We start from the raw sequence: 26,978 nt of genomic DNA, 5'->3' as shown, positions 1-26,978 counted from the left end.
AAAGAAAGAAAGAAAGAAACTTACAGACAAGAAAGAATGATGTTTCTTCTACACTCCCTGTTTTCCACATAATCTCCATCCCATTCTATGGCCTTCCTCCAGCAAGACACAAGGGTGAGTATGCCCTGTCAGTACCACTCCTTGTTCTGGTCACGAAGCCTTGGTGCTCTGTCGAACTGTCTTCTAATGGCCTCACCCTCTGTGCCCAGTGACTAACCGTACTTCTGTCGACTGCAGATTCTCCATAAACTGTTCACAAATGTTTGTGAATGTTCCCAACCGTTTCTTTCTCTGCAATGAGAAATTCAATGATGACACGCTGTTTGTAACGTGCATCACTTACAAACACCATTTCGAAACACTGCTGCAGCTATGCTATCTGTCTAAAGAAACACAAAATTTACATATGCACTCCTGACGATCTAAACTTTTGCATTTGTACCATTACTGTAGGCTGAGAAAAAAATGTGGTGCATTACTTTCTGGGCGACCCTCATATAACTGTATATTTTCATATGGTTTATGGTATAATTGTGGATGTATATATAGAGAGAGACTGTGAAAAAAAAATTTTTTTTCAAGAAAAAAGGAACAAACTGGCAGTGAAGGAAACCAGAACCCACCACTGATTTTTACCCACGCCTTTTTTCCTTTTGTCTCCCCACACATATGTATCAAGCACATTCTAAAAAAACAGCAGGTTGCCCTCAATTCCCCCCAAAGCGTAGCTATCAATGCAAGAAAACCAAGCATTGTTAGAAAAAAAATATGGTCTATTCTGTGGCCAGGCAAAGGAATAGAGAGGATGCCTGCTTGGATTTTTATTTCATTTTATTTATTTATTTTTAATTTAAATTTAAATATAGTTACATTTATTCAACACAACAGCAAAAATATTAACCGCTCCAAACTTGACTCTAAAAAATATGACTTCAGCAACCGAGTTGTCGAAGCGTGGAACTCATTACCGGACTCCATAGTGTCATCCCCAAACCCCCAACACTTTACCCTTAGATTATCTACGGTTGACCTATCCAGATTCCTAAGAGGTCAGTAAGGGGCGAGTACAAGTGCACTAGAGTGCCTTCCGTCCCCTGTCCTATTGCTCTCCTATATCTCCTATACCTTTCTTCTATTCCTATATCTCTTCTTCTATTCTTTCATTGATATGTTCTATTACTGTATCTTCTTTTCTACTATTTCTTAGATATATTTTACTATGAGTATCTTCTCTATAACCTTCATCATGTATTTTACTATGTGTATATAGATATAAACCCACTAAAACCCTCATTGTGTATTGGACTAAATAAATAAATAAACAAATAAATAAACAAACAAACAAACAAACATATAATTCAGCTCTGGAATGTAGGCTAACAAGGTTACGGAGCTAAGGATGGTAGCACAAGTAATTCTATATTTGCAATAGTTCATTTAGTGACTGCTCAAAGTTACCATGACATTGAAAAGAGTTATGCCCATTTTTCACACTTACAACCATTGTAACATCCCCAGGGTCATGTGATTGAAATTCAGATGCTTGAGTATGATGCATATTTGTGACAGTTGCAGTGTGATAAGGAGAAACTTTTCATTCTTCTGGCAAGGAAAACCATCAAATGAGAGTAGGAAATATAGGATGGGCTTTGCGGTCAAAAACACCCTCTTCATTTCGCCTGCCATAGGGAGCAAGAGGATTCTGTCCTTACAACTCCACTTGCTAGCAAGACCAGTCACTCTTATTAGCGCGTATGCACCAACTTTATCATTGTCAGTAGAATCTAAAGACCAATATTAGGGTGATCTGGTCACCACTATCAAGAAAATCCCTGAGAAAGAATCACTGTTTATCCTGGACATTTTAATGCCAGAGGCGGAGCTGGATTATAGTTCTTGGCCTACTTGTTTAGGTCAGTTTGGCGTTGGGAAGATGAATGAAAATGGTCAACACCTGCTGGAGTTTTTCTGCTACTACGGTTTATGTGTTAGCAATACATCCTTCAAAACAAAGCCTCAACACAGAGTCTTTTGGAGGCATCCAAGATCCAGGCACTGGCACTAGCTTGACTTGATACTGAATAGAGAATAGAATAGAATTCTTTATTGGCCAAGTGTGATTGGATACACAAGGAATTTGTCTTGGTGCATATGCTCTCAGTGTACATAAAAGAAAATATAGATTTGTCAAGAAACATGTGGTGCAACACTTAATGATTGTCATAGGGGTCAAATAAGCAATGAAGAAACAATCATTAATAAAAATCTTAGGATACAAGCAACAAGTTACAGTCATACAGTCCTAAGTGGGAGGAAATGGATGATAGGAATAATGAGAAAAAACTAGTAGAAATTGGAGTGCAGACTTAGTAAAAAGTTTGACAGTATTGAGGGAATTATTTGTTTAGTAGAGTGATGGCGTTCAGGAAAAAACTGTTCTTGTGTCTAGTTGTCTTGATGTGCAGTGCTCTGTAGCGACGTTTTGAGGGTAGGAGTTGAAACAGTTTGTGTCCAGGATGTGAGGGGTCAGTAAATATTTTCACCGCCCTCTTTTTGACTCTTGCACTATACAGGTCCTCAATGGAAGGCAGGTTGGCAGCAATTGTTTTTTCTGGCCAGGCGTTTTAATCTTCCCAGTATTAGAATCACACGTAGTTATCAGGGTCTTGGCTGCAATACAGACCATTCCTTGGTGTGCAGCAGAATAAAACTGCAAACAAAGACATTGCATCACTTGAAGAAGGAAGGAAGACCACGAGTCGACATCAGCAAGACCTGCAACCAGGTCAAAGTGGAGGAATTTGCACATGTATTAAGAAAATGCTCCCAAGCCCAGCTGAAGCAAACACGTCCGAGAGACGGGAATATTTCAAGCATGCTGTCTATAACACCACCTTGTCAGTATTTGGTGAGAAGATCAGAAAGCCAACAGATTGGTTTGAAGCCCACTCGGAGGAGCTGACACCAGCCATCGAGGAAAAAAGGAGAGCGCTGATTGCATATAAAGCCTACTCCAGTGTGCAGAATTTGCAGGTTCTCTGGGCTGCTCGTAGCAAAGTCCAACAGGCCACCAGGAGATGTGCAAATGACTATTGGTTGCAGCTTTGCTCTGAGATCCAGACACAGAGAACATCAAGGGGATATATGATGGCATCATGAAGGCCTTAGGACAGTGATGGCGAACCTATGGCACGGGTGCCACAGGTGGCACGTGGAGCTATACCTGCTGGCACATGAACCATTGCCATAGCTCAGCTCCAACGTGCTTGTGTGTGCTGGCCAGCTGATTTTTGGCTTGCACAGAGGCTCGGGGAGGGAATTTTTGGCTTCCAGAGAGCCTCCAGGAGGATGGGTGAAGGCATTTTTACCCTCCCCTCTCTCCAGGGAAGCCTTTGGAGCCTGGGGAGGGTGAAACACGAGCCTACTGGGCCCACCAGAAGTTAGGAAACAGTCCATTCCTGGCCTCCAGAGGTTCTCCAAGAGGGCAGGGGAAGCTGTCTCCACCCTCCCCAGGCATTGAATTATAGGTATGGGCACTCGTGCATGCATGATAGTGCATGTGCACGCTCTTTTGGCACCCAAGGAAAGAAAGGTTTGCCATCACTGCCTTAGGACCAACACAGAAGAAATCTGCCCATTTGAAGTCTACTACAGGTGAGGTTATCCAGGACCGAACACAGCAGATGGCACGCAGGGCACAGAGCTACTCTGAGTTATAATCTAGAGAAAATGTGATAACTGATGAGACTTTGAACGGCATTGAGTGCCTGCCTGTATTGGAGGAGCTTGTCAGTGAGCCAACCTTAGAGGAACTAAACACAGCTCTGGACTCTTTTGCCTCCAGCAAGTCACCCAGGAAAGATAATATCCCTGCTGAAGTTTTGATGTGCTGCAAAGGTGACAGGGGCGACTGTAAGCACAGCATCTCTCTTCTTAGTGTGGTAGGGAAACTACTTGCCCATATCCTATTGAAGAAGCTCCAGGTGCTTGCAGAGAGAGTCTATGGAGTATTGAACTTTGATGTGCAGACATCAAACCGCCCCTGCAGACATGCGAAGTCCAGGAGAAGAAGACCCATATCTCATCCTGGATATGTGTGACCTTAGATGTATAAAGAGGGATCTTAAAATTCAGGAGGCATTCTTGAGATCCCTTATCTTGATATAATCAGGTATAGCCCCAGTGTCAAAGGCAGAAAGAGGTTAGAAGAGGTTTCCAGGCTGGAACCGTCTGCTACCGCATGAATCCCAGCGACCGATAAGGTCCCACAGAGTTGGCCTTCTCCGGGTCCCGTTGACTAAACAATGTCGTTTGGCGGGCCCCAGGAGAAGAGCCTTCTCTGTGGCGGCCCCGGCCCTCTGGAACCAACTCCCCCCGGAGATTAGAACTGCCCCCACCCTCCCTGTCTTTTGTAAACTACTCAAGACTCATTTATACCGCCAGGCATGGGAGAGTTGAGATAGCTCTTCTCCCAGGCCATTACAAATTATTACAAGTTATGCATGGTATGTTTGTGTGTATGTTTGGTTTTATAATAAGGGTTTTTAGTTGTTTTTATTATTGGATTGTACATGTTGTGTTTATTATTGTTGTTAGCCACCCCGAGTCTGCGGAGAGGGGCGGCATACAAATCCAATAAATTATTATTATTATTATTATTTGAATTGGAGGGTTTGGCCTGCCACAAGTAGGACAGCATTGCGGGAATTGGGGAGGGGTGGTTGCATGAAAGGGAGAAGCACTAGCCACAACCAATTCCTTCCAGAGCTTCAAGGTCATCTTTTGTTCAGCACCAGCCGGAAATACATGAGCGGATTGTGGACATTGAAAGAACCGGAGTGGTCTACGTGATGAACTTGTGGACGTGGGGACAAGAGATGAACCTTAACCTGGATGGAGAATTGTAGAAAAAGTTAGTATCGGTTTGACTATAGTTCAGAAAATAACGCCCACAGAGCGGTAGTAATAAAAAAAAATTAGATCCCACCACTGATTAGATTATGAAGGAAGGAAACGATGATGCAATTTCAGAGAGAGAATTATAAACGCATTTATAACTGCTCTTAGAAAGATCAAAAGCCACTTCTTTATAAATTGTTCTTCCTTTTTTACCTCTTTTTTCTGTTTTGTTCACTTATTTATTCTGTTCTTTCTTCTTCTTAGTGTCAACATATGATCTGTTTTTGTTCTGTTAAAAATATCTCTGTCTCTGCCTTTGTCTCTGCCTCATCTCTGCCTACTTCTGTCTGTCTGTCTGTCTCTTTTCTATCTGAAATCCCATGCTTAACAGATTGCCTTATCCTCCCCACTCGGGTGAATATTTCTTGCATCTTCATTATTATAGATAATAATAACAACAATAACAAGCAACTTAATTTCTTGCAGAGCTACCATGCAAGTAAGTATAATTTTCAACACCAACCTTTTTATTATTTGGCTACTCTACCGGTAGTGCGATGTGCAGCTTGGCTCAAAATCTCTTGGATTATCTGAGAGGAAGTAGTGGAGCGGAAAAAAGAAAACAACACAGGGTTATTCCCGACAATCAGAAAATATGCCATTTCCTTCTCTGATCAACAGGGTGGTGTGTGGGGCTGGTTTTTTTTGGTATGTGTTTGTGGTTTCACTTTCCAAGGGCTATTGGAACTATTTCTAATGTAGAAAGATCTTCATGCCAAATGACAGGGTGAATACAGAAAATGAGAGAAGGTTGCTACTACAAAGGGGGAAAAAAGCTTGCTACTACAAACAAATAATGATAATACAAGAAGACCAGGATCTAAGGATGGACAAGTCCAGCTTGCCAATCATTCTGCACAGTCTGATTTAGATCCGTTGGTGTTACACAGGCTCAGTTGGTAAGGAGGAAGTGGGGAGGCTAAAGCAAAGGGGGATTTTTTTTTTTTTGCTGTTGTTGTTAGTTGTTTTGTTTTTGAAACCCTGCCCTGAAGTTTCTACAGCCACTACTGGAAACGCACAACAAAGACAGGATTTTTGGTCCTGGCACAATTGCTGTCAGACAATCCTTACCAGTTTTTGATTTCTGAAATCTATGAAATAAACCAATAATTTGGAGGCAGTTCTGTGTTGGCTCGAGACACCAACTACAGGACTGGTGTGTGACTCTCCTGAATTCATTCGACTACACTGCCTTGATGTCTTCTTCTAGTCATACTCATCAACCAACATTTGACTTGCTAAGGTGAGGTTCTACGTTTTCCAAAGTAATGAATTTATATAGCAGAGAAGTGTTGCTAATACCCTTAAAAGGGATGGTTATTTGGTGTATACTAGTTGCTGTCCCCAGAGAGAAACCATCTATACTGCTCAAAAAAATTAAAGAGATCATTCAAATAACACATCCTAGATCTGAATGAATGAATTATTCTCACTGAATACTTTGTTCTGTACAAAGTTGAATGTGCACAACAGCCTGTGAAATTGATTGTCAATCAGTGTTGCTTCCTAAGTGGACAGTTTGATTTCACAGAAGTTTGATTTACTAGGAGTAGTTATATTGTGTTGTTTAAATATTCCCTTTATTTTTTTGAGCAGTGTATGTTACTATGTGGTGTTTTCAGCCAAGCGATATCCCTGATTTTTCATTCAGTTGTTTAAAAAACCATTTCAGTGTTTTTCGAATGTCAATTTTTTTACTGTTTTTTTTTTTAGTTCGAAAGGAATTTTATACTTCTCAACATTATGGTTCCTCTTCTGGTTTTTGCTTTGATTGATATTGTGGCTCTCCCCCCCCCCCCCCGGCACACCCCCCCCCCCCACACCCACAGTAGGTTTTTATTATTATGGTTGGTTATACTGTATAGTCATTAAGATATTTAGACTGGATCTGGCATTTTTATCTAACTAGAATCTTTCCCAAGAACCTGGGATGCTGTTTGAGAATGTAAGGCAGGGGTCCCCAAACTTTTTACACAGGGGGCCAGTTCATTGTCCCTTGAACTGTTGTAGGGTCAGACTATAAAAACAACACTATGAACAAATCCCTATGCACACTGCACATACCTTATTTTAAAGTAAACAAAATGGGAACATATTAATTAGAGGGAGGGAAGAAATCTGAAATTCATATGTTTATGTTTTGTTTTTAATTTTCTTTTGTTAACATCTGATTGGCTATACAAGGTTTTCTTGGTTTATAGAAAAATGTATAAAGAAAGAAGGAAGCACTTTGGCATAATGGTTAATAAGTTAGAAATATAATTGGTATTGTACTTTTTGAAGGAACATTAAGGAGGGAATTTAATTAAAAGAAAAGGCTGTACCTGTGTTCCTGTCACTCACCCGTGGGCCGGTTAAATGGCCTCAGCAGGCCACATGCGGCCCACAGGCAGTAGTTTGGGGACCACTGATAAGGTGTTCCAAGTAAAGCTGCCTTTTACAATTGACTGGTGGTGATCTTGTCAATGGCAGTGATGTTCAAGTGAACTTCAGTTTGCTTTCTTCTGCCACAATCTTTCTACTTCTATTTTTTGTAGGTATTATTATTTTAAATTTAAAACATAGGTTTTCAGTGGTTTACATATAGGTAGTCCTTGACTTACCATTTGTTTAGTGAGAGTTCAAAGTTACAAAGTGTGAGTGTTTTTTACCCTTGCAGCCACTTTACAGGAACATTGCAGCCTCTCCATGGTCCTTTGATCCGAATTCCAGGCATTGGGCAAACTACAATGAATTTATTTTATTTATTTTATTTATTTATTTTGTCCAATACACAATGAGGGTTTTAGTGGGTATATATCTACATACACATAGTAAAAAACATGATGAAGGTTATAGAGAAGATACTCATAGTAAAATATATCTAAGAAATAATAGAAAAGAAGATATAGTAATAGAACATATCAATGAAAGAATAGAAGAAGAGATATAGGAATAGAAGAAAGGTATAGGTGATATAGGAGAGCAATAGGACAGAAGGCACTCTAGTGCACTTGTACTCGCCCCTTACTGACCTCTTAGGAATCTGGATAGGTCAACCATAGATAATCTAAGGGTAAAGTGTTGGGGGTTTGGGGATGACACTATGGAGTCCGGTAATGAGTTCCACGCTTCGACAACTCAGTTACTGAAGTCATATTTTTTACATTCAAGTTTGGAGTGGTTAATGTTAAGTTTAAATCTGCTGTGTGCTCTTGTGTTGTTGTGGTTGAAGCTGAAGTAGTCACCGACAGGCAGGACATTGCAGCATATGATCTTGTGGGCAATACTTAGATCTTGTTTAAGGCGTCTTAGTTCTAGACTTTCTAGGCCCAGGATTGAAAGTCTAGTCTCGTAGGGTATTCTGTTTTGAGTGGAGGAGTGAAGGGCTCTTCTGGTGAAGTATCTTTGGACATTTTCAAGGGTGTTAATGTCTGAGATGTGATATGGGTTCCAAACAGATGAGCTGTATTTGAGGATGGGTCTGGCAAAAGTTTTGTAAGCTCTGGTAAGTAGTGTGAGATTGCCAGAGCAGAAGCTACGTAGGATTAGGTTTACAACTCTTGAAGCCTTCTTGGCTATATTGTTGCAGTGGGCTTTGGCACTTAAATCTTTGTTATTTATGACAGTTGCTCTGTCCCAGGACTATATGATCACCATTTGTTAACTTTCCAGACAGCTTCTAACAATCAAAGTCAATGGATTCGCTTCACTCACATGGTTGCAGTGATTCATCTAACAGCAGTGGCAAAAAGATCATTCACTTAACAGCTGCCTTGCCCAACAACAAACATTTTGGGCTCAATTTTGGTCATAAGTCAAGGACTACCTGTACTGTCATAATAGCTGTGATGGTCAGATATTTGTATAATTAGAGTTACTAGAAAAATACATTACTTTAAGCAGAAGCCAAGAATGAAACTGCAATTTAAGATAATTTTAATGAAAAATCTTTTACTTCCTTAAGTCTTAACTTCCATATTTATCTCTCTCCAATGCGAGAAGAAATAAAGCCACAAATTTATTTTCTTTCAAATTAAGCAACTTAAATAGATCTATCTGCCTCAGAAACTTTACTGCTTATCCCTACTCTTTCTTAAACCATACATTTGTGGGTGCAATTATTGCTACTGTTTAATTCCAATCCTCAAATTCTTATTCCATTTAATTGTTATCTTTTAACAAAGTCAAAATCTGTTTTGTATTATGAAAAACAGTCATAAGTCACTTCTTTTAGCGCTGTTGCAACTTTGACCAGTCACTAACTCTTATTAGAAGTACCTGTACAATATAGAAAGAGCTAAGACTCCAATAAGCTATCTGTTCTACAATCTCATATCAAACACTTAGGCTAGAATGTACATAATATTTGCCGTGCCTTTATCTAACTTCCATTATGCAGTCAGGTATTTTCCACAATGCTGGTTTTCATCAGGTCACCTTCAGTTGGCATGGATATCACCTGCTAAATATCTCCGGGACCGCCTTCTGCCGCACGAATCCCAGCGACCGAGTGGGCCTTCTCCGGGTCCCGTCGACTAAACAATGTCGTCTGGCGGGACCCAGGGTAAGAGCCTTCTCTGTGGTGGCTCCGACCCTCTGGAACCAGCTCCCCCCAGAGATTAGGATTGCCCTCCTTAAAACCCACCTCTGCCATCAGGCATGGGGGAATTGAAACATCTCCCCCTTGCCCATGTAGTTTCTGTATATGATTCGATTGTGTGCTTGTTTTTTATATATTGGGGTTTCTTTTGGATTTTTTAACCTAAAACTGAAATTTAGATTGCTAAATATTAGATTTGTTACTATGTATTGTTTTTTACCATTGTTGTGAGCCACCGCGAATCTACGGAGAGGGGCGGCATATAAAACCAATAAATCTAATCTAATCTAATCTAACGGACTCTAATCCCTATAGTCTCTAATCAAGAGATATCAAACACCAGGAACTATTAACTTAAGTAAATAATATTTGGCCAGAAAGAGACGTATTTTGAAATGCAGCAAAATCTAAGTTGACTACAAGTGTGTATGAATGGTGAATACAGTATCTGCCATTTTATGATACTGTTGCACCCAGATTCAGACCTACTTATGCAGCTATTGAAATCAGTGACACTTATATTAGCTTTGACTTAGTTTTAAGTCCCACTCAATATGGATCTAGCTGGTTTTTAAGAAGATATTGGACGGACATTTGTCTGAAATGGTATAGGGCAGTGATGATATAGGGCAGGGGTGCCACAGGTGACACGCGGAAGCCATATCTGCTGGCACGCAAGCTTTTATTTATTTATTTAATTTATTTATTTATTTTCTCCAATACACCATAATACACAATGGAGCTTATAGAGGATATAGTAGAGAAGAAATACGAGATATTGGAGAGACTATAGGACAGGGGACAGAAGGCACTCCGGTGAAGATGAATTTTTAATAATTTACGAAAGGCGAGGAGGGTGGGGGCAGTCCTAATCTCTGGGGGGAGTTGGTTCCAGAGGGCCGGGGCCGCCATAGAGAAGGCTCTCCCCCTGGGTCCCACCAGACAACATTGTTTAGTCGACGGGACCCGGAGAAGGCCAACTCTGTGGGACCTAATCGGCCGCTGGGATTCATGCAGCAGAAGGCAGTCTCGGAGGTAAGTAAGTATACAGTATAAGTATACAGTTAGGCATTGATGGTATATGTGTTATTATCTATGTATGTTAAGCATTGATGGTATGTGAGTTTTCATTTATGTATGTTTTAAGTCAGAGAAAAATAAAAAAAAAATCCCCCAAAATAATCATTTGGAAGTATACATGGGAGTTAAACTCCTGTATGTAATAAAGGTTGTATATAAAGTGGCTGAATTCAGCTTATGCACCTGCATGTCTCTTCTCCATTTTTTTAACTGACCAGAAATATGTTATGTTCTTATTTCAGCACCCATGATCACTGATGAAGCCCACAGTAAACCTGAAGCCATCACATATGCCAAATGCTTTTACCATTATGCCTGCTTTGAACCAGATGTCCTTGAAAATTTGCACACTGCTATTCCTCTTCACATGGATGCAGTGGGATGTGAATTGTTTTGGTTTCAAGAAGTGTATCCTTTCCCCCAACAGACCTGGCCTCGCTGTTTGTACTGGCCATGCCGTCGTTAACCTGAATTCTGCCATCGCCTCTCTGCCAAATGTGACTTTTTGGCTCAATGCCTCTCACAACTTAGTTGAAATGCTGAATTCTACCACTTTTTCCCACCTTCCTGGTTTACTGCAACTTTATTTGGATCATAACAACATATCACGCATTGAACCCAACACTTTTCAAAGTCTGGAAAGCCTTGAAGTTCTAGATTTGAGTTGGAACCAACTTACTGCAGTAGGTCCTGCTTTGCTAGCCAACCTGAAACATCTCCGTGTACTGCATTTGGATAATAACAAAATTGCCACAGTGCATCCAAGTGCATTTATGTCCCAGTTGGCTCTTCAGGAACTTACTCTTTCCATTAATAAAATTACTAGTTTTGAAGAGATTGCTAGAGGTGTAAAAAACTTATCCAAACTTACCATTCTGGATCTGGGTAACAACAGCATCTCTGCTCTATGTGTTGGTCCTTCCTTCCTTAGTTTCCCCTTCTTGAGGAATCTCAGTTTGAATAGAAATGTCATTCACAGTCTGGATTTGTCCAATTGTTCCTTTCCTAGCTTGCAACAACTGGACCTAAGTATTAATAACATGTCAGAACTGAAAGCTGTATCCTTTCAAGCCACACCCGCTTTGACAGAGCTGTCTTTAGACTCAAACTTTCTAAAGATCTCTGAGCTTATCAACATATCCCTTCCTAACCTGACTATGTTGCATTTATCCAGTATGCATCCATCAATAAGTACAAATTTATCAGCAGCTTGCTCTGTCTTCCAAAGTCTCCCATCCTTAATTTCTTTGGACCTCGAACGTTCCAAGTTTAACAATATTCATTTGAAACAGTTGGGTTCTTGCACTAACCTCACCTGGTTGACTCTGTCTACTTCACAGTTTAGGTATCTGGAAAATAAAGTATTTGAACCATTTCAAAATTTAAAGTATCTTTCTATGGACAAGTGCAAGATATTGAAACTCCGTTCCAATACTTGGGGGAAACGGTTACCGTTGCAAACCTTGATCCTGAGTAGAAATGACATCGATAAATTAGAGGATTTTGTTTTTGCTCCTTTGAAGAATTTAAGCTATTTGGACTTATCCAAGAACCGCCTGACCAATCTGGAAGAAAAATCTTTTTTTGGCATGGCAGCACTGCGGACACTTATTCTTCACCACTGCCAGATCACAGCTGTAACCCGCAACACTTTCACCCATGCTCCTAATATAGACTTTTTAGACTTGAGTTTTAACAGCATAACACGAATCAAGGACTATGCCTTTTTACGCCTGCGTGTGAAAACTCTCTTGTTTTCAGGAAACAGAATTTTGACTGTTCAGAAGTCTGCTTTTCGGAACCTCTATTCTCTAAAACACCTTGCCTTGGATCAAAATTTCATCTATAAGTTTTCTGAGTCAGTCTTTAAACCCCTGAAGCATCTGCAAACATTAGATCTCAGTAATAACCGTCTCTTTACTTACAACAAATATGATACTCCAAGCCCTTTTCAGGGTCTCCACTCCCTTGTGAAACTGGATATTAGTTTTCAGACACCTAAATCACCAGTCCACCCTCCAGATAAACTTTTCCAAGGGCTGGAGAAGCTAGCGTTTCTATCTTTGAAAGGAAACCCCAGCAGTGTGCTTTCCTACCTGTCATTTATCAATTTTACCAATCTAGAATCTCTAGACCTCTCTGAAATCCTGCCAGGGAAACGTGGCGTTTGGGAACCCCCTTCACATTTTTTTCAAGGATTAACTAACCTACGTAATCTCTGGTTAAGAGATAGTGCCATCCCAGATCTATCTGAAAAAATATTTTCTGGTTTGACCTCTTTGGAACAGCTGGACCTAAGCAACAATGATTTGAAGAACTTCAGTAAAGAAATGTTTGGTCCACTTTCCTCTCTGAAATATTTGGATGTTTCTGAAAACCCACTGTTATGTTCTTGTGAGAATGCATGGTTCCATAACTGGTCAATATCTGTGCCAAATGTTCAAGTAGCTTTGCTGGGTAGCTATTATTGCTTTGGCTCTGGATTGACTAATCGTCTTTTTGCTGATGAAGACTTATCTTTCTGTTTTGAGACCTGGGAAATGTATTTATTTATTGCCACCACAGTTGCCATCCTCTTGGTCCTGGTTCCATCTTTGATCTATGCCAAGTTAGGCTGGACTTTCCAATATGCATTTTATCTCCTCAGAGGCTGGGGCTACAACAAACTGCACCCCAAAGGACGGGACTACCAATATGATGCTTACATTTCCTGCTGTAGTCAAGACTACAAGTGGGTGATCGATAACATTCTGGAAAAGCTGGAAAAACAACCTGGACCCAACTTCCGGTTTTGTTTTGGGCCTAGAGATTTTGCCCCTGGGCAATACTATATAGATAACGTGCAGAATGGAATAAGTAGAAGCCGTAAGACTTTGTGCCTGGTGAGCAGAAATTACTTGGAGAGTGAATGGTGTTCTTTAGAAATTCAACTGGCCTGTTCCAATATCTACTATCATGGATATGACCCTTTGGTGGTGGTCTTTAAGGAAGAAATCCCAAACTACAGGTGAGTGGTGAACAGTTGATTCTCATGAAGGCAGTCTTCAAAAGATTAAGGTCTACGGAGAGGGGCGGCATACAAATCCAATTAATAATAATAATAATAATAATAATAATAATAATGATGATGATGATGTGACCAGATATCCCGCTTTTGGTGGGACAGTCATGATTTTTAACAATTTGTCCTGCATCCTGCGGCTTTTAAAAAAAGGTCCCAATTTTTGGAAAGAATGCACGACAAGCTAGGGAACTTTTCCCACTGCTGAGAGAAAGGAAGCGCTTTATTGACTCTGGGCAGTCCAGAGCGAATACAGCGCTTCCTTTCTCTGGGTGCTGGGAGAGGGAATAAACTTCTCCCACCATCGAGAGAAAGGAAGCGCTTTATTTGCTTTGGATGGTTCAGGGTGAATAGTTTCCTTTCTCTGGGTGCTGGGAGGAGGAAGCTTCTCCTACCACCGAGAAGTTATGGATGGCTCATGAATTAAGAACACCCACCCACCCCCAGTCAATGGTGTCCCACTTTACCAATGTTAAAATCTGGTCACCTTACAAAAATATTGCTGTCAGGGTTCGAATTAACACCCCCAATGAAAGAAATGTCCAAGACTTGAGTTTCCTCAGTTTATTTATTTATTTATTTATTATTTGGATTTGTATGCCGCCCCTCTCCGAAGACTCGGGGCGGCTCACAACAAGTGAAAAACAATCCAATACAATCCAATTAATTAAAATATTATGAGTTTAAGAAAATCCCCTATACTAACATACACACATACAGGCATACCATATATAACTTCAACGTGCCCAGGGGAGATGTTTAGTTTCCCCATGCCTGACGGCAAAGGTGGGTTTTGAGGAGTTTACGGAAGGCAGGAAGAGTAGGGGCAGTTCTGATCTCCGGGGGGAGTTGGTTCCAGAGGGCCGGTGCCGCCACAGAGAAGGCTCTCCCCCTGGGGCCCGCCAACCGGCATTGTTTAGTTACATTTTATTAGAGATGTCATATTGGCACACCTGGGAAACCCCAAATCTGAGAGCTTCCGGGTTTTCTCCACCCAAAAGAAAGTCCAAGTCCCTTCTGCCCAGCACATATCTTGTGCTGGGCAGGTCCATCACACAATCCAATCATGCACCATCCAAACTGAAGATGTCTTCTAGTTACGTCGTCCCAGCTGCAGGCAAAGGGGCCTTGATTTTCTGGAAATAATGTTATTTAGACTACTTCATATCACCTACTCCAGGGGTCCCCAAACTTGGCAACTTTAAAAGTTAGCAACTTTAAGTCTTGTGGACTTCAACTCCCAGAATTCTCTAGCAAGCTATGCTGACTGGGGAATTCTGGGAGTTGAAGCCTACAAGTCTTAAAGTTGCCAGGTTTGAAGGCCTCTGACCTACTCCATACAATCCTACCTCCCATTTTCCCATAGTAGAAATTATGGCAGGCCAGAATATAAAGATGGCTTCCAGGCCTGACAATTGCAATATAAAGGAGGAGTTTAATCTTCTTACATCTTAGTGGGAAGAAAAGATATGTGAGTAGTGCAGTTAGGATCAGAAGGTTCCATAAAGGAAGAATGAGCAGGAGACAACATTTTCCTTAATGAAAAGAGATCTACAGTATATGACAGCTGCCTTGGGCAGGGAGTTGGACAACAAGAGCCTCCAAGGCCCCTTCTAGCCCTATGAGTTTTGATAAAGCTTTCCCCAATCACCTGTCTCACTGAGCCATCTGGAGGGTTTCTGGCTAATCCTTGTTCCGACTAAAGATTGAAAGAGGATGTAACAGAGAAACTAGGCAGAGATTTTCTCGTACCTCATGGTAGGTCAGTTTCTCCATCTGGTACTCTCTAGATATGTACCTAAGAATCCTGGGAGTTAACAGCCCAAGTACAACAAGAAGGTGTTTATTTGAGAGATACGCTAGAACTTGCAGTCACCCCGTGATTGGAAGTGAATGATGATGACGACCAAAATATTTACCTGGGTGATCATTAATTTGTAGAATATTTTGTGCCACCTGATCTGAGGATGATAATAACCAGTTCAGAGATGATTTTGAAAGAGAAATATATGTCTATTTGGGGGTGGAATAAAAGTTTATGTAGTGTTTCTCAAATTCTGCAACTTTAAGAAATATGGGCTTCAATTCTCAGAATACCGTAACCAGCATGCTAACTGGGATGATCTGGGAGCTGAAGTTCACAGGTTTTAAAGTTGCAATTGAAAACATACTGGTCTCCCATATCTAATCAAGATAGTATCCCACTTACTATCAGTTGCAGAAGTACAACAAAAGAGAGCAGTCGCTGCCTGCTAAGTTTAGAAGTATCCTCCACATTTGGCTTTGGGGTGGTCTTTTTCTTATACACAAGGGTGGGCTACTGCCCGGATGGGGGACGACGCAGTGGGGTAGCAAAAATTGAGGTCCACCCCAGAGCACACAATTTTTGCACTGAAAGATCGCCCACGGTGTGGTAGTAAACATTTTGGTAGCCCTTCACTACTTACACACTACTTTATGTTGGTTGTTGTGTCTGAGATGGGAAAATAAAAAATCTCAATCCTTTGGTTATTTCCTAGGTTGTCTCCTTATCATCGCCTAAGGAAACTAGTTAAACAAGAGAGCTACCTGACTTGGCCTGAAGATCCTGAGGCTGAAGATATATTTTGGACCAAACTGTGTGGGGCCTTAGGCTATGAGAGACAAGACAATATCACACCATTCGCTGTAACTGAGTAACTAAAGCCAGGAAGAACATGGCTACAATTATTTTTTAGCATTATTTCTTAAAATCTTTAAAGACAATAAGATTGATAGGTACTGCTGAAGTTGGATGCTGTATTTTCCAAGCTTGGACAGGGAGTCTCTTCTCACAGTCAGTCATGCCCTCCTGACCTCAAGGATCGACTACTGCAATGCCCTCTACATGGGGCTAACTTTAAAGAACATTGAGACTACAGTTGGTGCAAAATGCAGCCACGTGAGCAATAACCAGCCTTCATAGGCATACCCACATCTCACCATCATTCTGTGAGCTGCATTGGTTGCCAATTGGTCTCTGGATGCAATATAAACTGTTGGATATGACCTATAAAGCCCTACTTGGCTTAGGACCAGGTTACTTATCGGACTATCTTTTGCCTCATGTTTCCCAGCAGCCGGTCAGGTCCCACAGAGTTGGCCTTGTGCAGGTCCCCTCAGCTAAGCAATGCCAGCTGGTGGGGCCTAGGAGAAGAGCCTTCTCTGTGGCTGCCCCGGCCCCCTGGAATCAACTCCCTCCAAAGATCCGTCCCGTCCCCATCATCCTGGCCTTTCGCAAAGCTCTAAAAACTTAACTCTGTCGGCAGGCTTGGGGCCGTTGAGCTTTACATCTTGCTCTGCTCCAGTCGTAGATGTGATTTTGTGATGGTTGTTGAATGTTTTTTTATACTTTTAGTGTTTTAACTATTAGTTTTAATGTTAGATTGGGTTTCACTCATTATATTGTACTGTATTTTATTCTATTAAATTGCCCTGAGTCTGCGGAGAAGGATGGCATAAAAATCCAAACAAACCAACAAATTTGTGTGTGTGCGTGTTGTGTGTGTTTTGATGGAAAAAACATTTCTGTCTGTCTGTCTGTCTGTCTGTCTGTATGTACTGTATGTATACACATACATACATACATACATACATACATACATACATACATACATGTGGTGATTTGTGAGTTGAATAATTATGATCCCAACTGGAGGCAAAAATACATTGAGGGAACAAAATACAAAATGTTCATGAATAAGAATTGACCATGGTTTTTAAAAGTCTGTCAAGGAATTGAGCAGCAGGTCTCTAAATGAACTCAGAGGCACTGGCACCAGGTTGTAGTTGTATATAAATAGATATGAGGTAAATCAAAAATAGCATACAGAGTACGCAGGAGAAAAAAGGCCGTGGGGAAAAGGAAACTCCCCCTTTACAGCCACAGCAACCAATCATAGCGTAGATTGCCTCATGCAGGAGCCAGTATTCTCCAACCAATCAACTACAACCATATGCTCTGGCTCATTGTACGCTTTACTGTTCCAGCTACTAAATTAAATATCCTCAAGTCAATTTATATTCATAATAATACAATAAGATCGTTGCTTGTCACAATTTCAAAATTCCAAGCTGTTGGATTATATTAAAAGATTCCACTTTGAATGGCCTGCTAACATGAGTTTTAAAAGAAATAACTCTGTACAGTACTCCGATTCCTGTTTCTGGTTACCGTATATTTATTCTTAGATGTTACATTGATCCTAAGAGGGTTCTGATATGTTAAATCTGGATTATGATTAAATCCAGATTAAGATAGTGACAATTGAATCACATTACATTCAATAAAAACAAATGACTATGATTTAATTTACACTGCTCTGCTGTAGAGATTTATCTGGGCATAAGTCCCAGAAAGAAGCAGTTGGATTCATAGATATTGTTTCATACATTATACTTTTCAGTCATTTTTTTTGCAGTAGAAACAGATTAAACTAGAGAAACACATATTAAGTGTTCTTTTTCAATCTGTATATTTCATTTTCTTTATTATAAATACCCAATGTACTAATCTGGATTGGGAGTCTTTTCATTTTAAAATGGGAGCCTGTTTGAAGGATTATATTTTCCATTGCTCATGGATGGGTATTCCAATCCATATTGGACTACCTTGTCCTACAATCAAATAACATAATCAAGCCAGCGTATGGGTCTAATTTACATCTAGGTTTAGAATGGGTGAAACTCGTCAGGTTAATCTGTCAGCCTTATATTAATTCTAGCATTCAATTATTTATTCTACTAAAATTAAGAATTGTAGAGGGGAATAAATAAACTATCAATATGTTGAATGAACTGTCTCATCTAGGAGAAATCAGAACTTGGAAGAAAAAATTCTAAGTTTGCCCTCATCACCTCGAGATTTGACTATTGCAACGCTGTCTACATGGGGCTACCTTTGTAAAGTGTTCAGAAACTTCAGATCAGAATGTGAATGTAAATGTGGCCGCAACAGCAATCATGGGCGTCCCCAGATATGCCCATGTCTTGTCAACACTCCACGGCTTGCACTGGCTGCCAATCAGTTTCCAGTCACAATTCAAAGTGTTGCTCATGACCTATAAAGTCCTACATGGCATTGGACCAGAAAACCTTCGGGACCGTCTTCTGCTGCATGAATGCCAGAGACTGATTAGGTCCCACAGAGTTGGCCTTCTCTGGGTCCCGTTGACTAAACAATGCCATCTGGCGGGACCCAGGGGAAGAGCCTTCTCTGTGGCGGCCCCAGCCCTCTGGAATCAACTCCCCCCAGGGATTAGGACCGCTCCCACCCCCCTTGCCTTTCAAAAGCTTCTGAAAACCCACCTTTGTCGCCAGGCATGGGGAATCTGATATACTCCGAGCTATTATGGTTTATGTATGGTCTGTTAGGTTGTGTGATTGTTTTCTTTTTATAATAAGGGATTTTAATTTTTTTTAACATTAGATTTTTACATGGTGTATTGTTGTTGTGAGCCGCTCCAAGTCCTTGGAGAGGGGCGGCATACAAATCTAATAAATTGTTATTATTAATTATTATTAAGTCTACATTGCAATGGTCATCAAGATTATTGGCAAGCACAGACTTACCTGTGGGCCAACTATCCTATTCTCAGACTGCTGAAATATGGATTTTTCCTCATTTACCCCAAAACACTATAAAAACTCTTGCTTTCAAAGGAAAAAATCATGTTGTTGGTATCCTGAACTACATAAGCCTTGGAACAGTGGAATACATTGATAACATACCAACCATTTAGTATTGAGAATGCAATGTTTATCTTTTGGGTTGAAATGCTTTGTTTTTCATATACTGGTAATTAAATTTATCTAATTAGGCCCTTGAGTGGAAAGGCAAGGTTTGTCTGTAGATCATTTAGCTGCACATTTATTTTATACAGGTGTGCGTGTGTGTGTGTCTCTTACTTATTTGACACAATAGTCTTATTATTGATGGGAGTTCCACATACTCTAAATCCAGCTGGGAGTGATATACTCTGGGTAAATAATTGTAATTAGAAGAGAAAATGAGGAATAATTTCATAGCTTGGATTTAGCTTATTTTTTCTTGGCTGATACCTTAATTCTTCTGACTGAAGCTTTAGCTTCTCAGGAGGGGTTATATATAGGCTGCCAGGCTAGGAGCCCTTAGCAACAGAGAAGAAATGGCAGGCAGTGGTGAAGGCAAAAGCTTTGCTGTAACACTTTAAGCCCATTAATTGCTCAGTCGCCCAGGGAAACGATGCTTTGCTCCTCATCACCAGTGGATTTGGCAAATTAGACAGGAAGGAAAGGCAGAAAAAGAACAAAACCCACCTGACTATAGTGCCTGGATGTCTGCTGGCAGTTTGGCTCTGCTGAGAAGCAAGAAATTGATATTTGGGAAGAAGGAAAAGCTTCAGTTTTTGAGACAATGGAATCAGCCATTGTGGGTATTGAAGACTTGGTGACTTGGTGAACCAAACATGACTTGAATAGTTTCATCTAGAGTTATCTTCTCCTCTGTCAAAGATCTTTGCATCTCCTTCTTGATAGAGGTTGAATTTCTTTTTGGTGGAACTTTATTCGTCATCTAAGAGAAGATCTGGATGATGGATGCAGGACTGAAATCTGTTGTGCAATAGGATTCTTCAAGCTGTAAATATCTGCCCTTTCTTGAAGTTACCATCTGCTTCTGCTTCTAATTTAACCTCAACTGGTCAGCCCATTTCCATCCCTACCCACTACCCTTTTCCCATCCACCAAACATCCTACCTCTGGTGATCGCAATGCACTGGACATTGCTCTGCCTCATCTATTCCCCACTACTAATAGCCTCTGAACATGGCTTACCCAAATTTATCTGCAGTCCTATGCCATTGGATATGGATAATGGTTGTCAGTCAAATGGCCATCAGCGACACGGAGGCGCAGCTAATGGTGCGGGCAATGGCCATAGGGTGGGGTCTCTAGAAGAAGCTAAGGAAACCATCCTGCATCTGCGGGAGACAGTGGTGCATCAAAAGGAAATGATTCTTGACCAGAGAGAGACCATAAGAGAACTGACAGCCAAATTGAGCCGCTGTGAAACCCATTCCCGGAGGCACAGTGAGCACCACGGAAGCCATCAGGAAGAGAATCATAGCCAAAAACACAGCCATCACGAAGGGGGGCATCGGGGCCACCATGATAATGGTCAAAGGGGACATCACGAGGATGCCCACCCGTCTCACCATGAAGATGGACATAGGGGGCACCGCGATGCTGGCCATCGAGATACCCGTATAGGCCATCGCGCCCAAGACAATGAGCATCACCTAACTGCACAACCTGGGAACCACGAACCGCAGGTCAGGCACAACACTCATGATTCTTCTCACATGGCACCTACATCTGCTCAGACTGATGCTATGGAAGATCCACCCAATGAGACATCCGCTGCAATACATCAGATGGAGAGAATGTTGAAATCCCTGAAAGAAAGACTGGAGCATTTACAGGTATAGGCTTATAACTTATCCTACTCAATGTACTTAATCTATCTTCTCAAATCTATGCATTCCTTAATTACTCACTTGTTCATTATCCATCAATTCCCATCCTCATGTACAATCTTTATTCCTTCATTTTTTAATTTATCCAATTATTGTATGCATTTTTTTTCTTGTTTCATTAGTTTTCACGTATACTGTAATCCTTTATCCTTTAATCATCTCCTCTTTCTTGTTCTGCTTTATATGATCAAGGCAAACAATTCTAAGGAATGCTATTTCTACCAGAATTAACTACTCACAACAAATCCTCCTGCTTCTTCTAATTTTGCTAAAGTGCCTACCTATCATAGTGTTATTCTGGAAAATATATGGGGTGAAGGGGGATTTTAAACATAATTATTTAAGCTCCCTTGCACTATCAATATCAACTCTTGGTAGAGAAAACTAGTATTCAAAGAACGAAAGGTAGCGATGAAGAAAATGGTGGGAGTCACTTTGCAGAGGAAGATGGACACAGAGGGATTAAAAAAAATAAAATAAAATAAAATGCAGATGGGATGGAAGGAGGGATAGCTTTCAAGAGAGAAAGATACTGATAATTATAGTAAACGGTGTTGTATAAATAGACTTTACTATATAATTTTCTTTTCCTTAGGTCAATTAATTTTAATGCATTAATTTTTTATTCCTTGCTTTGCAATTGGCACTTTGCTTACCTAAAAATGAAGAAACACACACAGGATATAAAGTGCTAGAGTTCAATTCTGATTTTGTTGAAGCTTCAAATGAAGCAAATTTATTCAGGATTATCTTTTTGGGCGTAGATCGGCTATTGCAAAACTAGCAAAAGTCCTTCCTTTTAGCAAAACTTCTTTCTGCAGCTCCAGGAGGTTCTTTGTTGTGTGGCAGGTTTAGTGCATGAAAGTGGCTAAATTTAGCATCGTCTACATACTTGCAATGGAAGGAAGACCCATTGGGCTGAAGAAGACTAAACAGATAAGCATAAGATTGCAATTGCAAATTGATTAAATGGTGATAATAATGAGGCACATAACATGAATAGATGATGGCACCATTAATTGGAAATCTCATTTCAGGAAAGAAAACATACAATTATTTGCAAATATAATCTAAAATGCAGCTTGGCCAATAAATAGGAACTCAGGAATTGGACCAAATGCTTAATAATGGCTTTCAGATGAAATTTTAAGGAAGGGAGAGAGGCAGCATATTACAAGCGTGGTCTAGGTTTAGAGAAATGGAAGAATTTTATTAACATGAGCGTTTGCCCTGACTTCTCAGCACAATTGGAATAGTTCAACCTTCTCCACAAGTGTATGGGATACTCTTCAGGAAAAGATCAGCTTGTTGGAGCACCAGATCCATGAGAAATCCAACACTTCAGAACATCAGACACTCAATGTACCAAAAGCAACAGGGATAAGACAAAGACATGTTTCACATGGACGCACGATGGAGAAAGGTGAGTGACTAAACCTGAGTTTCCAGGTGGGTAGTGTTGCAACCTTGCAAGTCAAAACAATCTTGTGATACTTTGCAAAGCTCTGTAGTAATGAAATTAATTTTTAAGGTATCAAAAAAAAAATTGTGGTGTTGCCAGAATGAAAAAGGAGACTTGGTCCACATTCATGAAGCAAAAATGGATGGATAGCTGGAAGGAAGGAAGGTAAATTAAATAAACTGCTAAATAAAAAGAACTAATAATAAAAGGTGAGTTTAATGACAAGTAAATGAAGAAGCCAGATGCTTAGGTGGGTATTGCCAAGTTTGTAGAGAAATGAAGAAATAGTTTTTGTAGTGATGCCCTCCAGATATCATAAATTCCCAAACATTAGATTTTGGATCATACGGCCTGATTAGTAGGATGGGCGCTGGATTGGAGAAGGCTGACAGCAGGATATAATTAGCTCCGAGGCAAATGGAAAACTTCCGTGATTTAACATTTGCATATTGCTTTTTCTATCCCATTTTCTCTCAAAACGCTCTCCTTGTCCTCACAACTGGTTTTATGAGATAGCTAAAGCTAAGAGACAGTGACTGGCTCAAAGTATTTTCCCAGTGATGCTGAAATTTGAATATGAATAGTCCCACTCTAACCTATTTTAGATTTTAATTCTCCTCTGTCACAATTAACATAGCCAGCGACACAGGATTATGACAAACATTTAGCCCAGAACTTCAAGGGGTATGTAGGTTATATTCATTTAATCTTGATTTTAAAAACCACTATTAAATAGGTTTATGTAAATATGTTAATGAATATTTCAGTGGATGAAAAAACTAGATTCAAATACTTGGTTTTAATAATTTAATACTACTTATTTGATTGCTTCTGCATTTCTGAAGAATCTGCGTAGTGTATAATCAGCCACATGTGACAGATGTGAAGTAGAGATTAATAGCGATAGGAAACCATATGACAGTTTTGGCAGATCAATGTGAGATGGATGAATGTTACCATTTTAAGGTAGTGCCAGTAGTGTTTTATAAAGAATAAGAGAGCTCCCATTTATGATTCGTTATCAAATCTAAATCAAGAAAGGCGTCAGAGAATGAAACGGAGGTAAGAAAACCAAAGAAAGAAAATTTGGTGAAGTTCATGAACTTTGGCCTGATTAATAGTGGTCATTGGATTCCATTAAGGCAAAGAGCATAGCAAACCTGGGGAATCAATTAATGGGTCAGCAGATCAGAGGGCAGCATATGGATAATCCACTTCCTCTCCATTTCCCTGTATTGCAGCGCAGTACCACATATCTGCTTTCTTCTGTCCTCCAGGGAACAAGGCAGATAAGCACTCCGAACATTTTCATGTGGATTTCCCTCTTCGCACAAACTACATGTATATCAAGATCAAGCGCACTCTGCAACATGAAATCTTTGCCTTTTCCATCTGTCTCTGGCTTAAGTCAACTTCATCCCCAGGGATAGGCACACCTTTCTCCTACTCAGTGCCCAACCAAGCCAACGAAGTGGTGCTTATTCAATGGGGGAATAACCCCATGGAGTTGCTCATCAATGATAAGGTAGGAGAAATATCTCATAATTGTTTATTTGTCCAGCAGATATATTTAAAGGTGTTAAGTTCAGTACCTTGCCATGCTTATAACTCCCAGGTTTGCTCATTCCCACACTGAAGTCTTCTGCCCTTGCTTTGCAGGTTGCCACCTTGCCACTGGCCGTTAATGATGCCAAATGGCACCACATCTGTGTGACGTGGTCAACTCGGCACGGTATCTGGAAATCTTACCAGGATGGTGTCCAAAGAGGCAGTGGGGAGAACTTGGCTCCTTGGCATCCCGTGAAACCTGGCGGTGTTTTCATACTAGGCCAGGAGCAGGTAAATAGGCCTCTCACTTTATGTACTGTCGCTATTGTGCATGTTTCTTCTGAATGCGTATTTATTGCACTCTTCCTCCACAGGACACTCTTGGTGGCCGCTTTGATGCCACTCAAGCTTTCATTGGGGAAATGTCAGATTTCAACATGTGGAGCTATATTGTGACACCTGCTGAAATTTACAAGATGGCAACCTGCAGTAGCTCCATTGGCGGTGATCTTATCAATTGGACTGAAAACTCTATAGAACTTCATAGAGGAGTGATCAAACTACCATATAATGCCTGCCATTAAGAATCAACCAAAGAAACATGAACATAACATTCTTTGGAAGAGAAAGATACCTAATGGTTAAAGGCAAAGCATGGGAGAACCTCAAGATTTATTTCATACAATGATGGAAAGGGTTGGGAAATCAAAATTTCCAGGTTCCTTGACAAAAGAATGGGGGCCTTTGTGTTTGGCACAAGTGCAACAAAAATAAAGTGGCTATGTATGCAGGCAGGAAAATCTTAAAGAGTATAATTTGGAATTTGGAATATATGGCTTATGAAGTTGAACAATTTTCAAAAGAAACATTCCCAATCATGATAAATCTGTACTATGCATTGGGGGTTTCTTAATGTAAAAACAGGAGCAAAAAAATAAAGTTCCTCACAATGACAATATGGCCAATAGGACACTTCATTCTCAAGGCCTTGATGTGTAACATTGGTCCACTAGGAAAATATTTACAGTAGATCAAAATCCTATTTTTGACTAGTTTTCTACTTTTTGCATTTTCAACGGAAGAATGGGAATAAGAATTTGTTAATATTTTTTTCCAGAATCTTTTTTCTTTAAAGAAATAGATAAACACTTTATTAGGTACTATATTTTTCGGAGTATAAGACATCCTCTCCCCCCCAAAATGAGGGCGGAAATGTCAGTGCGTCTTATACATTGAATGCAGCCATTTTTGCCCTTCCAAAGCCCCACTCCGTGTCCCATTTTTGTGAAAAATGTGTGCCCACTTTTACAAAAATGGGGTGTGAAGTGTTTGGGAGGATTGCAGCGTGTTCCTGGGGCTGAGGGAAGACATTTTTGTGAAAGAAAGAACTGGGGTGTTTTTGCTTTCCTCCAGCCCCCAAGAGCTCTCTGCAGGCCTCCCATACCCTCTGGCCACCCATTTTTGCAAAAACTAGTTGAAAAATGGCTAGCTTTTTGCAAACATGGGGAGTGTTTTTGCCTTCCCTCAGCTCTCAGGAGCACTCTGTAGACTCCACAAACACTCTGCCTACCCCATTCTTCCAAAAATCGGATGAAAAACGGATCCATTCTTGCACAGAGGGTTTAGGAGGCCTACAGAAGGCTCCTGGGGGAAGACAAGAATGCCCCAATGTTTGCAAAAAATGGGGCAAGCGGAGAGCTTGGGAGGCTTGCAGTGTGCTCCTGTGGCTAGGGAGGACAAAAACGTGGTCTGTCTTATACACCAGTGCAACTTATAGTCAGAAAAATACAGTAAATTGGTTGGATAAAGCCAAACTTTTATCTGCTTTAATTTTTTAAAAATATTATTTATTTATTGCAAGCTTCCTAGTCATGTAGGTGAGATGAGCACTATAATCAATCAGTCCATCCATCCATCCCTTTCTCAAAGATTTTCAAAGATTAATTCATTAATCTTCTACCATGTAAGCTCTTCATACCAGAATGGCTCATGAGGACAATAAAAATGTCAATTTCTTTTTTTTATAGATCATACATCTATGACTAAAAAAAATGTCAGCATTTCTTTTCAGATATTTTCTACCAGCGTAGTAGATCTTTAGCTTCTTCTCAGGAAATCATTGCCAAAAAACCCAGTCAGGTCTAGGGGAAGAGTATGAACTGTATATTAATCTCCTAGTATCTAAGTTATTTATTTTTGAGTTCACCATTTTTCTGCCTCTTTCTCCATTCCTCCACCCTACATTGATTTAATAGTATTTATGTACTGTATTTATCTCTTCTAAATTTGAATAAAGCCATGCTTAAAAAAATATGTTCCAACCATGAATCAACTAATATAACCTGGATGTAGATCTGTATCTGGACTGAACCAAAATTAGAAACGTGTCATATTTTGCAAGTATCATAAAGTGCTTTTGTGCAGCATTGTGAAAACCATGTTGGCCAGCATTCTGTACATCATAGCAAAAATAGTTGAACATCATTGTGTTAAATGTTTAATTCAATCTATGTTAAAAGTAACTGAGAAAGCCCTGGAGACCTATGAAAATGGAATAGCACAATTCATATTGAACAAATAAATTAACATCATTCGTGCAAAATGATGGCAAGGCTCAATTTTGGGGGGAAATATTCACACAGCAGAAATCTGTGCTGAATACATAGAGCTTGCTTGATATTCAGGATTGTGGGGTGGGGAGATTTATGTGGTGTTGTTTTCAGTACTACATATAGAGAGGACAAATACAAAGGT

At 40.2% G+C, this 26,978-nt stretch overlaps 3 protein-coding genes across 4 annotated transcripts in view; 2 read left to right on the top strand and 1 right to left on the bottom strand.

Moving 5' to 3' along the window:
• Nucleotides 1-5,674: 5,674 nt before the first annotated feature.
• LOC139154467 (toll-like receptor 13) lies at nucleotides 5,675-19,213 on the top strand. 2 transcript variants are annotated; one of them, XM_070729098.1, is made up of 3 exons: nucleotides 5,675-5,858; nucleotides 10,864-13,628; nucleotides 16,202-19,213. In XM_070729098.1, exons 2-3 carry the CDS (start codon nucleotides 10,879-10,881, stop codon nucleotides 16,359-16,361), a joined length of 2,910 nt encoding a protein of 969 aa, XP_070585199.1. In that variant the 5' UTR covers nucleotides 5,675-5,858; nucleotides 10,864-10,878; the 3' UTR covers nucleotides 16,362-19,213. The 2 variants fall into 2 exon arrangements, with proteins under 2 accessions (XP_070585199.1, XP_070585198.1); XM_070729097.1 differs by having other exon boundaries at nucleotides 5,675-6,202.
• The window catches only part of CYTH2 (cytohesin 2), a 45,691-nt gene continuing 30,340 nt past the window's right edge, over nucleotides 11,628-26,978 (bottom strand). The window contains exon 13 of the mRNA XM_070729100.1: nucleotides 11,628-11,646. The gene's annotated coding sequence lies outside the window, so the exon portion shown is untranslated. The remainder of the gene's footprint in view (nucleotides 11,647-26,978) is intronic.
• Nucleotides 20,095-25,049, top strand: LOC139154125 (neuronal pentraxin-1-like). The gene is made up of 6 exons (XM_070728555.1): nucleotides 20,095-20,113; nucleotides 20,385-21,160; nucleotides 22,457-22,637; nucleotides 23,918-24,201; nucleotides 24,336-24,515; nucleotides 24,599-25,049. The coding sequence occupies exons 1-6, from the start codon at nucleotides 20,095-20,097 to the stop codon at nucleotides 24,806-24,808; spliced, it is 1,650 nt and encodes a 549-aa protein (XP_070584656.1). The 3' UTR covers nucleotides 24,809-25,049.

Source organism: Erythrolamprus reginae, chromosome Z, assembly GCF_031021105.1.
Source record: "Erythrolamprus reginae isolate rEryReg1 chromosome Z, rEryReg1.hap1, whole genome shotgun sequence".
Classification (NCBI taxonomy): Eukaryota; Metazoa; Chordata; class Lepidosauria; order Squamata; family Dipsadidae; genus Erythrolamprus; species Erythrolamprus reginae.
Note: the sequence above shows the minus strand (reverse complement) of the source record. Positions and strands in the feature narration are given on the sequence as shown.